Source organism: Octopus bimaculoides, chromosome 11, assembly GCF_046866305.1.
Source record: "Octopus bimaculoides isolate indiv1 chromosome 11, ASM4686630v1, whole genome shotgun sequence".
In the NCBI taxonomy this organism is placed as follows: Eukaryota; Metazoa; Mollusca; class Cephalopoda; order Octopoda; family Octopodidae; genus Octopus; species Octopus bimaculoides.
Genome location: NC_142938.1, coordinates 23,348,683 through 23,362,103, shown reverse-complemented (window position 1 = coordinate 23,362,103; position 13,421 = coordinate 23,348,683). Strand labels below are relative to the sequence as shown.

The 13,421-nt window shown below is 34.1% G+C and overlaps 1 protein-coding gene across 6 annotated transcripts in view; it reads left to right on the top strand.

Annotated features, from left to right (window-relative positions):
* The window catches only part of LOC106877480 (protocadherin-like wing polarity protein stan), a 309,480-nt gene that overhangs the window by 151,632 nt on the left and 144,427 nt on the right, over positions 1–13,421 (top strand). For all 6 annotated transcript variants that reach the window (XM_014926393.3, XM_089359659.1, XM_014926392.3 and 3 more), the window contains exons 4-5: positions 341–466; positions 10,916–11,150. In XM_014926393.3, the coding sequence (XP_014781879.1) occupies positions 341–466; positions 10,916–11,150 (361 nt within the window). The remainder of the gene's footprint in view (positions 1–340; positions 467–10,915; positions 11,151–13,421) is intronic.

Sequence of the window (13,421 nt, the reverse complement as noted above, 5' to 3'; positions counted from 1 at the left end):
TGGTAGATGGAAATTGAAAGAAGCTCATATTATATATAATATGTATTATGTATGTGTGTGTGAGTGTGTGTATGTTTATGTCTCCTTGTCTTGACATTGAGTGACTGTTGTAAATGAGTGGCATTCATTTCCAATATTCTACTTAAACCTTGCATGGAAATAAATACAGGTTGGTGGCAGGAAGGGCATCCAACTCTAAAAGTCTGTGTCAGTAAATTCCATCTGGTCCATTAAAGCATGAAAAAGTGGACTTTAAAATGGCAGCTGTGGCAGAAGTGTGGTGACAATGATGTTTGTCTAATCATATTCTGTATCTCTTTTCATTTCATTTTCTTTACAGGAATGACAGTTGATTTACTCTGTGATGTTGAAGTAAATTTCTGTTACTCAACACCTTGTCAACAGAATGGAACATGCATTCCAAAAGAAGGAGGTTATGTCTGCTTATGTCCAGAAGGATATACAGGTCAGTATATACATTTTTTTTTCTTTTGTTTGCTACTTTTTCTCATGGTTGTTGCACATATCAAGGAAGAAACATTTATGTGATTGACCAGTGTGATCAACAATTTGTTAGAAACCGTAGATAAATCTCCCTCAAATCTCACCCTACTGTCTTGATTGGTAAAAAATGAGAAGATGCGTTAGATATTATTGCCTAGATCAACTAAGAAAGAAAGGAAAAGATGGGTGAGTCATGGCCGAAATGACTTCGAACATAGGTCTACTTGTCAAAATTGGGCTAGTATCAAAATAACACCAACAACTACAACAGATAAAAAATTTTTCTCAATACATTCATGAATTTCATTGCTGTTCTTGTTGCTGACCCTATCCTACCAAAAGTAAAAAAAGATACCATTTATTTTCAAAGTAATCCCTCTTGTAGATCTGTTGCAGGCCTCTTACCAAAAAAAGCTCTCATATCTTTCTACCTATTCTATTGTCACCACAACAGTCTCTGATCCCCTGAATTAGCTAGTTGCATAACACCTGTACCCATTTTTTCTCATCTTGTCACCTCATCCATGCCCCACTATTTGCCAACACTTGCCCTCTAGAGCAACAAGCCACTGAAATTCTGCCCATATCTTAAGTTTTATCCTGCAGATATGAACTTATAGATGATCAAACTGAGCATGAGTCATATCAATCTCACCAATACCAGAGGGTCTTCAAAGGTCATGGACACTGATTAAACTAGGTACAAACAGTTAAGACATAAGCCACAAAACTGCAACCAGTTACTTTAATTTCCTGAATTCATATAAATCTTGTTTTTATCAGTCCTGTACAAAACTTTTAATTTAAGATACGCAGGAAATGAATATCAAAAATAGAAAAAGCAAAACATGTATGGGCATGTATTATTCCTGGGTCAGTTGCATCTGGACCAACATGATTATTGACAACTTGATATCAAAATGTTTGTCATATTTCAACAATTTAGATTATGGATAAATTGTTCATTTTATTGGTTACAACAGTATTACTGTCGTGTACGATATCTAAAAGACATATTCCATGCGATAATTTGGAATGTAGGAGTGTAACTGAATAGAAATTCCTTTCTCAGAAGTAAATAAATGAACTATACCTGTTTTAAAATTTTGATATGTAAATGTTTGTATGTTCCAAGTATTAAGCCACACTTTTAGACATATAAACCCAGTTCTTTTTAAAACAGGTATCTACTTGTATATAACGTTTTCCGTCTTATAATGGTAAAATACCCAATGTTTCTGCTGTTTTCATGGCTATACTGCATTCGAAATTTACTTTCTTGTCTGTTAAATACAAAACACATTCAATGCTTCTAAAGTTTGTTTACAAAATGTTGTTGTATTCCAAAAACTATTATTATTTAGCGTTTAATTTGATGGTGATTGTTGTCAGTGGGCTGTTTAGCTTAATGGTAGAGTACTCAGCCAGTATCTGAGGGGTACGAGTTCGAGTCCCGTAGCTGTCTGTTTAAGGATAAAATACCCAATCTTTCTGCTGTTTTTCCACCTATAACCGTGTTCAAAATTTATTTTCTTGCCTGTAAAATATATATATATATATACATATGTATGCACACATTCACACATACATACATACTTTAATGTATATATATATATATATATATATATATATATATATATATATATATATATATAATAAAGCATTATTACCATTATTGAAAATAACAATAATAATAAAGTACCCAGCTAGTTTAACCTATATAGGTAAAATATACAAATAAATAAATTAGGGTATCGGAATGCCACTTGCTAGAGATAGGAGTTAATACTCCAGATCCACAAATTTCTCACTATTAAGGAACACGCACGGTGTAATGAAATGAATATTTTGAAAAATAGATGAATACAGTAGGCTTGGCTAATGATCCTTAAGTAATAACATAGAAAAGGTGAAATCAATTGATACCAAGATATCTGTTCTTCCTTTGTGGTTTATGCAAGGTAAGGCCTATTTTTATTATATTCGTTACATTCCTCATGTGTGTTTCTTAATAGCAAGAGATTTGTGGAAGTGGGGTGTTAACTCCTATTTCTAGCAAGTTGTATTCTGGTACCCTAATTTATTTTTACACACACACACACACACACACACACACACACACACACACACACACACACACACACACACACACACACACACACACACACACACACACATTAATATGTATATAATACTAGAAAACAAAGAATGAATTTAGCACATCTTTAATATTCATTACAATTGTTTCTGTGCCACTCTGTTTCTAACCACATTGCATGTAAATGATTCTGTGTGAAAAAAATCACACAATATGTGTGGTTGATTATGTTAGAATGACATTTCATGAGACTAGCATTAAGTCATGCCTCTTTGCATTGTATAAAGAATATGTATTTGTTGTGGTGTGTATAGAGAAGAAACAGGACAATGAGTACCAAAATAATAATGATGGTGGTGTGACAAGAAAGAAGAAGAAGAAGAAGAAGAAAAGGGATAAAAATAATAACAACAATAATACAAACGCCAACAGTAATAGAATTAATAGTAGTGGTACAAGGGGCATTTATAAGACCCAGGGTAGTAATAAATCAGAAATGTTTGTAGTAACCAATATAGAAAATATTAGAGTCAACAATGATGATGACAAGGATAGCATATTAAAAATAATAAAAGAAAAATGTAGCAATAATAATAACAATAGAAAACAAATAAGTCAGAAGAAAAGCGGGAGATTCAAATAATATTATTAACACTAATAATAATAATAATAATAATAATAATAATCCTTTTTACTATAGGCTGAAAGCCTGAAATTTATGAGGAGGAGGCTAGTAGATTGCATTGACCAGAGTGTACAACTGGTACTTATTTCATCAACCCCGGAAAGATGAGAGGCAAAGTTAACCTCAGCAGTATTTGAACTCAGAATGTAAAGCCAGAAAAAATGTTGTTAAACATTTTTCCAGTGCAGTAACAATTCTGCCAGTTTGTCACCTTAATAATAATAGTAATGATAATAATCCTTTCTACTATCAGCATAAGATCTGAAATTTTAGAGGAGGAGGCTAGTTGATTACATTAACCGCAGTACTTGAGTGGTACCTAGTTTATCAATCCTGAAAGAATGAGAGGCGAAGTCAACCTTGGCAAAACTTGAATGCAGAACATAAAGACAGACAAAATACTGCTAAGCATTTTGTCCATTGTGCTAACAAATCTGCCAGCTTGCTGCCGCAATAAGGGTCATAATAATAACTTATATTTATTATATTATATTTAATAATAATTAATACTTATCACCATTAAGAAACAAACACATTAATAATAGCAACAATAATAAGGATAAAGGAAGATGATGATGATGGCAGCAGTAATAAAGGTGATGGAAAAATAAATAAATAAATGCTTGGGTAAAAATGTGATAATTTGGGATGTAGGAGTGTTCTAAGTGAGGGAAAAAGTAACTGGCAATAAAATTCTAAGGCAATCTGTAGAGGGATGCAGTAGTTATAAGGATAAAGATTACAAAATTGTTGTGGATGGTTGTTGTTTGATATGCATTCCACTGCAGCCTGTTAAAGTGGATTGACAGAAAATTGACATATGCATCAAAACATATATCAGTGAACCATTGATTTCCATATTTTGAGAAGTGGAAGGAGGAGAATAAATAAATAAAAAAATTATAAGGTAAAATGTAAAAAAAAAATAAAATGAAAAGAGTAAAAGCATACACAGAATCCATTGGAATGAGTGGACTAATAGAATCAAATAAAATTTTAGCATGATTAAGTATTAAGCAAACGAACAGCCTATTCATTAGCTAATTAGTAAGTTCGTTAATTAAAACTCCTATGTTGCAAGGTGGAGAGTTAATTATGCTTGACTGGCAGAAACAAAGGACACGAGGGAGTGATTGGGGGAAGTATAATGGGCTGTAGAGCAATAAAATTGTTAGTACCCAATATAAGTTTAAGGTGTAAACTGAACAGTCAAGTGAGGAAGAGAATACTGCTACTGCTATTACGAAACATATTCGAGTTATGACAAGAGAAATGCTACATACCCATATGACTGGGCTGTAGATGATGATGATGGGATGTTATGAGAGGGTTAAAGGAGAAGTGAAATGAAACAAAATGGAAATGAAATATGACAAATTACAGGTATAACTTAAAGATAGATGGAAGAATGCTACACAAAATAGATACGTGTGATGAAGTGAAATGGATCTAAGGCATCATCATCATCATTATCATTATTATTTAATATCCATTTTCCATGCTGGCATGAGTTGGTTGGTTTGACAGGAGCTGGTCAGCTGGAGAGCTGCACCAGGCCCCAATTGTCTGTTATAGCAAGCTTTCTATGGCCAGATTCCTTCCTAACACCAACCACTTTACAGAGTGTACTTGATGCTTTTAATGTGGAACTAGCACAGGTGCTTTTTATGTGGCACTAATGTGGGTGCTTTTTATGTGACACCAACATGTGTCTAAGACATACTCTGTGAAAATGTGCATGGGATCAAAGTGAGTAATAAGGTAAAAGAAGGAAATGTATGGAGGTGGAGAAGATTCAGTTATGTTACTAAAGAAAATTGTAAAAGCAGAAACCTGTTGTCCATGTAGTTTGAAATAAATTAAGTCTTGTAAAGGATTAGGCGTTAGGGCTAATACAAATGAAAAATTTAGGGCTGAAAAATTCCTAACATTTCAGGTAAAAAGACTGAAATCAAGAAAAAGATAAAAACAATATAGGTATTAGGAAGTCAAGGAATGAAACCCTCCAAAGAATTGGATAATCTATCATTGAGTATTGAGAATGTAACCTTACAGTTAAATATAATAAAATAAAGTTTATGTGTATTGGTTGAAATTTAAAACTGGTGGTTTGTAAACCATTCTTATTAGAAAAGTGCTTAGGGAAAATCTATAAGGGATGTGAAGAGCACTGTTATGAAACTTCCAGGTAATTGGTGGCTTTTATACCAGTGTAGGAGAGATTAACATGTATGTATGAGGTAAAATTTGTGCCCCACCCCATCCTTGATTTTTTTTTCCTAAATTTCTTCTGATTCCTATGTTTTTGATACAGGAGATTAGGATTTTACTCACAAAACACATTCTCAATATTTTAATTTTCTTCCTCCTCACCCGAAATTCCTCATTTTTTACTTTTTTCCAAATTGTTTTCTTGGTAATCCATGAAGAAAAAAAAATTGAGAGTACGAATCTTTAAGAATTTTCTTCTTTTTTTTCTTAAAGAAACACTAAAATCTCCTTCCCAAACATCCACCCATCACCTCACCACTTTCAAAAAGCTACAAACTCCCAATGTTTCACTTTTAGCTTTTTGGACAGTGAGAGAGTTTCTTCAGAAGTAATGTTGTTTACCTATTGTTTCTAGCATGTTGGGTTTTCTGGTGGTGTTCTAGTATTTTTTATATCTGCTATTTCAGTACAATTCTACGCATGCGTGAAACATTGTGAGATTTTAGCTTTTTGAAAGTGGGTAGGTGATGGATGGGCAAAGTGGAGGAAGGGATGCATTGCTAGTATGTATATATATATGCTGAATATCTTCAGGTAAGAAGCCGTCGTAGTCTTGGACACACTCTGGCCTCACCTTTGTCCAGCATGCAATGAGGGTTTCTTTTTTCATGACTGACAAGCATGTTGTGATTGTGAAATTATGCCAGTACTCCTTTAACTTGAAATTCTCATCTGAATCCATTGCATCCACAAGGTGTTGGAGAGAGTTCTGAGTGTAAAGTGCCTTGAAGGCATGGATCACACCTTGATCCATAGGCTGGATGAGGGAGGTGATGTTAGCAGGGAGGAACTCGGCTTGGATTGCCTCCTGATTCAAATCCTAAGAATAATCACCAGCGACACTTTGAATTCCATGCATATGTTTTGGAAGTATTCCTTGGCTTGAAGGATGACGCATTGGTGGAATCAATTCAAAGTTAGAGTTTTTATAATCCAGGCCTTGGGGTTGTGCATCCAGTGGACAGGCAGCAGGTTTTTATTCTTATTTTTGAAGGCCTTTGGGTTCACTGACTTGTAGATAAGTCATGGTTTCATCATGAATCCAGCAGCATTGCCACACATAATTAGTATTACTCTAACTTTCTGTGCCTTAAATGCTTGGCTTCATCCTTCATGTTGTACATTCTGGAAGGCATCTTCTCCCAGAATAAGCCAGTCTCGTCCATATTGGAAAACTGTTCTGGCTTGTATCCCTTGTCCTCAATGATCTGCCTGAAGATCTCAAGGTACTTCTCGGCAGCTTCTTTGTCAGCTGATGCTGTCTCTCCATGCAGGGATACACACTTTATTTTAAACCGTTTCTGGAAATGGTCAAACCATCCCTTGCTGGTTTGAAAATCTTTGGGCTCCAGTGCTGTCAATGGTCTTGGTTGCAGTTCTCCAATGCTTTCTGCTCCATCTTGTCTGTCGAACTGCTGGTATAATTTCTGCACTTTCTTGCAGTTACTGATCCACAATGTCAAGGTAGATTCCATCCTGATGAAGTACTTATTTCTCACTGTCGTTATCTTTTTGGCACTTTCACAGAAACTTACTGTTACAGTAGTCCTGATCATCACCTCGTTCTTCTTTATGTAGCATATAGTGCTTTCGTCGACATCATAACAGTGACCTACTGCAGCATAACTTTTACCTTCCTGGAGCATATCCAGCAGTTGTGCCTTCTTATGGAACATCATAATCTTTTTTTGGTGCTTAGTTTCACTGCCAGAAGCCTTAGACGGTGTAGGGTGTTTGGGTGGCATCTTAGGGCTTTAATAACATGTTGCAAAAAACACAACACTCAACAAAACACTTGAGATAGCTACTGGATGAAGTTTTTCCCCCAAAAACGTACAAAATATCTTCCTTGTGCATACCACCAATGGGAAATTGAGCAGACATTAAAAATAATCATGGTTTTAAAAGTTTAGTTTGTATCTAGTGAGATACAGTAATCTATATGATGATGATGATGATGATGATGATGATGATGATGATGGTGATGATGATAACAATAATAATAATAAGAGAGGGAGAGGGATTGTCATGAAAGAAGTCATAAAAAATTGCGGACAATATTTATGATTCTACGAATATGTGGTGGTTTCCGCAAACAAATATTCGTCCTGCAAATAACTGGGACCATGAATGCCAAACTGCAAATAAGCAGGGGGGATACACTGTATGTGTGTATATGTTTATATATATGTATATCTATCTCTATCTCATTCCCTCCCTCTCTCATCTCTCTCACTCTCCTCTCACTCTTCCCACTCTCTCTCTTTTGCCCCCCTCTATATAACTAAGGATTTTTATCGCTGAGTTTCCCCCCATGGGGAGAGTGTAAAAATGGGGGGGAGAGTAAGTTTGTCAAAAGCTGTTAACTTCACAATTGTGTTATATGGTATAAAACTAGAAGATAAAATCATTTACAATTTTAACTGATAGTTGAAGTTAATAGATTTATCATTTTAATGCAATATGTTCTTGTGCAATAGATAGAGAATTCTAATGGAATTCTATTCTCACAGAAAAAAAAAAAAAAAAAAAATTTCCAATTTGTGAGTGTTGTTGAACTTATTTTTGCCAACAAACCATCATTTTTCTCTAATTCATGTGTTTTACTTTAAAGATGGTAATTTCTCATTTAAATGATTGTGCAATATGCACTTAATTTATATAGGTAAGTATATGTCTGTATGTGGAGAGAAAGAGAATGAGAGGGAGAGAGAGAGAGTGTGTTTGTGTATATGTATGTTTATGTGTGTAAAGTGGGATTTAGCACAATGATCTAAATTATCAGAGAAAGTAAAAACCAAGATTAACTGTGATTTAAAGCTGAAAGAATGGTTTAAGAGTATACTGATATATGGTACTGTGGTGTGACTGGAGTGAAACTGTAGTTGCTTATGGAATAGATGAAGTTGTAGCTTAATGATGAGGAATAATAATGATGATAATAATAATAATAATAATAATAATAATAATAATAATAATAATAATAATAATAATAATAAAGACCCGGCAAGCTAAGTGAGACCATAACTTGTGGCCTATGCCAGTGGTGTAACCAGCCCACTTAGGCATACCTTTCTTTCATCGGACACTAAACTCTGCTTGTGAAGACCTGTTGAGGCAAGTGAAATCGAAATCAAATTCAATGACAGCACCGCATGACTGGTATCCATGCTAGTGGAGCACTAAGAGCACCATCCGAGCGTGATCGTTGACAGGGCCGCTGACTGGCCCCTGTGCTGGTGGCACGTAAAAAGCACCGTTTGAACGTGATCATTACCAGCGTCGCCTTACTGGCACTTGTGCCGGTGGTACGTGGAAAACAACATTCAAGTGAGGATGTTGCTAGTGCCGCTGGACTGGTTCCTGTGCAGGTGACACATAGAAACACCTTTTGAGCATGGCCGTTGCCAGTACCACCCAACTGGCCCTCGTGCCGGTAGCACGTAAAAGCACCCACTACACTCCCAGAGTGGTTGGCATTAGGAAGGGCATCCAGCTATAGAAACTCTGCCAGATCAGATTGGAGCCTGGTGCAGCCATCTGGCATCAGCCATCAGTCAAACCGTCCAACCCATGCCAGCATGGAATGCGGACCTTAAATGATGATGATGATGATGATGATGATGAATAAACTATTGAAAACAAAGATGTTATATCAATAAATTTCATGTACATCTCGGTGTGAGTCAATAGAAATTTTACCTTAGGATCTAATGTAAATATAAAATATGTATGTGTGTATGAGAAGAATAGTATTTGTATTTTGTATTTATATATGCATATATATATATATATATATATATATATATATATAGAGAGAGAGAGAGAGAGAGAGAGAGAGAGAGAGAGGGGGGAAGAGAGAGAGATAGAGAAGGAAAGAGAGAGAGAGAGAGGGAAAGAGAGATAGAGAAGGTGTTATACACACACACAAAACTCTTACTCTCTTGCTCTGGCATACAACCCTATACCTTACTCTTACATTTAGTTCCTTAGCTGAAAGTGTATATCATAGATTACCATAAAAGTTGACATTCTCAGACATGTCTGTACCATTGGAATCAAATGTAAACAATAGGCTGTAGTTGTATTTGATTGAGAAGTAAAACCAGCCAGACATTTCCTTTAAAAGACAGGTGGATCAAGAAACTAGTGGTGTTGATGGTAGTGGTAGTGGTGATGGTGAGATGTCATGTCAAGTTAGCTACTAGAATTGTGACAATCTAAACTAGCAACTGTGAGCAAAACCCAAAGCAAACTTATTCTAATTTGTTGCTATATACACTGTAGATTGTACATGACATAATCCTTTTCTGACTATATCTCTAATAAGTAGACTGACTGAGTGTTTCATTAATTTTTGATTATAACCAAGATTTTAGAGGTGTGTAGTAAAATATCTGTAACTTTGTATATTACTATATGTTACACTGATGTTACCCAACTGAAATCCCATATTATGTACCATTCATGTTATCATGAGATTTTAACTTAAAACTAATACTTTAGTACAAGCAATATAAATTTGTTTGGCATTAAAAGGTTTATAAATATACAAGAAGAAAAATCTACCTTGTCTGTTTTATTTAATCCTACCTGATCATAGTTGATTTATTGAATAAATGTTATCACTTGGTAAAAAATAAAAGCCCTATAATTCCTTTACAGAATATATTAATAAATGAAATTACTTCAGTATATCAAATCATCTATAGAAATTATTAAGGTATAATTTTTATACTCTCTTCATCAGTCTGTTTTGTTTTGCTTTCTCCATTTTTTTTCTTCTATAAACTGTTTGGTACTAAGATAGCCTCTGTGAATAGTTTCAAAGGTGCTTTTAATGGGCCAGTTATGCAATACTGGCATCGGTCATAACTACAATCTCACTTGGTTTGACAGGTCTTCTCAAGCACAGCATATCACTAAACGTCTCAGTTGCTTGTCATTACTTCCATGAGGCCTCCTGGGTCTACCTCTTCCACAGGTTCCCAGCACCATTAGAATGTGACACTTCTTCACACAGCTGTCCTCACACACACACACACACATGCAGAGTTTATATATATATATATATATATATATACATATTATATACATTTTTTTTGTTCATTGTCCATGCATTATATCTATATCTACATCTTTCTATCTATCCATCCATCCATCGACACACATACATACATATAGACATACAAATATAACATGCCTGTAATAGACACAAGCATTTATGCTTGTGTGTGCGTGCACACACACACACACACACACACATCTATAAATATTTTTATTATAGGAATAATTTACATTGCTATGTGTATATTCTTACACTCTGGTCTTATGCTTTGTTATAATTATTATTCCAGGCAAAAATTGTGAAATGGATCTGTTTCAAAATTTTGGAAAGAATTGTCCAAAGAATATATGTAAACCCCCTTCTGTATGTGAACCTCTTGAAGTTGGTGGCTTCTATTGTAAAGGATGCTCTGGTATGGATTATCATAACAAATTCTGTGAATTGACTACTCGCCGCTTCTTCAAAGGATCTTATCTGACTTTCCCATCAATAAAGCAACGGAATCATTTCAAGGTTCAGCTGAAGTGAGTATTTTGTTTTGTTTTCAGTCTTCATTCTTCTATTCAGGTACCATGTTTATTTAATTTCTTTACCAGTTGTGGGCAACTTGCAGCCTGCAGGTCTTTCAGATTGGTGTGTCAAATGAAAAGTTACTTCAAATTTTTTCAATTGTTCAGCCCACCTGATGATAAGCTATGTCTCATGTGACCCACTTCTCATAAAAGGTTGTCCATGCATGTTCTGTACTATAGTTTGATCAGAGGAAGAACAACATCCATAACTACTTTTCTAGGCCTCTATGGTTAGAGGTAAGAAAGGGAGAATGAAACCATAACTTATGCAGTATGTATCTATGCACCCCAAAATGAATTACAATTTCTATGTACTCACTTTCACTCACAAATCTCAGATCTGTGGCTATGTTAGAAACAATTGCCCATGCCGTGAGATCCAAACCACATGGTTACAAAATGAACTTCTCAATCACATAGCTATGTCTGTGTCCATAATGTTAGTTTATGATGGAAACAGTTCAAAATGAGAACACCTTATAGTTTCATTGGAGCCTTGAATATGAAGTGCAATTTATTTGGGAAAAAAATCACATTTATGCACAAAACTATAAAATGTTACTCAGGCACTGAACTATGAGTCCACTGCATCATATCACAGAAACTATTGTAAGCTAATGAAGTTCATAAGATAATCGTTTATTCCTTTGTCTTCTCATTTTCATATTACCACTCTGTACTCAACTAATGCTTCGTATATATATATATATATATATATATATATATATATATATATATATATATATATATATATATATATATTGAGTACTACACCAGGTTATATATATATATATATATATCTTTCCAAGTAAAACTTCAACAAAATACATTATCATATATTTCTATGGATTCCTTTGTGGATTTTTTCAATCTTTCTTTCAAATAATTTACAGCTTTAACTTGTGTGTGCGCATGCATTATTTTTCCTACAGGGTTTATTCTTATGTTTTTATCTTCAACACTTTTTTAATCAAAAGAAAATACCTCAAAATAATACTACTAATTAAAATTCCAGGACCATTATTTACTTTTTAGCTGAGAATTTCCTTTGATACTAGTTCAAAATAACTTCATATTTTAAAGTATTTTTGTTTGTTTTCTGAGATTTGTTTTATTTATTATTATTTTTTTAATGTTTTGTGTTTTATGTTTTCCCCCTTCTTTTCTTTCTGCTTTAACTTTGTAGTCTTCTACCAGCTTTGAAAATATTTTGGTTAATTCTGCAGGCATGGAAATCTTTTTCTCTTACAGTTGACCAAATATAGTTTTAGATTGTTAGGTGTGAGCTACCCAGAATAGAACATATGAATCATTAGGGCTTGAATTCTTTAAAACAGTTTAAGTAAAAAAAAGAAAAAAGAAAGCAAGAAAAGAAAGGAAAGAAAAGAGAACTGCAACAAAGTCATTACATTTAGGTACTATCTTAGAAAGCCAGGTTCTGAATAGCTTCTTTTGAAGAGTTGCAAGTTACTGCATTACATAGGCTCCTTGGGGATATATACTATCTCTGTTCTTCTGTTCTATTTGGGTCATTTTCTCTTTTAAAACTCTTTGTTCTTACTAACTGCATATGCATTTGTGTGAGTTTATATAATATATATGTGCATGTGTGTATTTATGTGTGTATAGACAGGCATACATATGTGTGTGTGTGTATATATATATATATATATATATATATATATATATATATATATAAATGCCTAGTTTAGAATAGAGGTAGCTGATGAAGGAATAATTCCATAAGTGGCTTGTTTGTTTTCCTATGTGTTTGTTCTGTTGTCTGTAGTTCATTTTTCTAACGTCCTGTACCCAAATATACATCTATATACACATGTAGATGTATGTATGTATACATGCATATGCTTATATATCATTTGTATTATATATATATATATATACATACACACATGAAGTGGGGGCTGGAAAGTTCCTGGCTTTGGATTAAAAAATAGAGAATTAGTTAATTATGATTTTATTCAACATATTCCCTTCTTGGATTCACACTCTGAGACTGTAGTGGTCCTTCAGTTTTTCCAAGTCCTGTAAAGAACTCAGAGGGTTGGGGTTCCAGCCAGATCTTTCATGATGCCCTTTTCACCATCCCCTCATATATATATATATATATATATATATATATATACCAGAGTAAGCACATGAAATGTGCAACAAGGTGGAAAAAAGAGTACTCAAATACCAGAGGTAGAGTAATATGCTTTATTT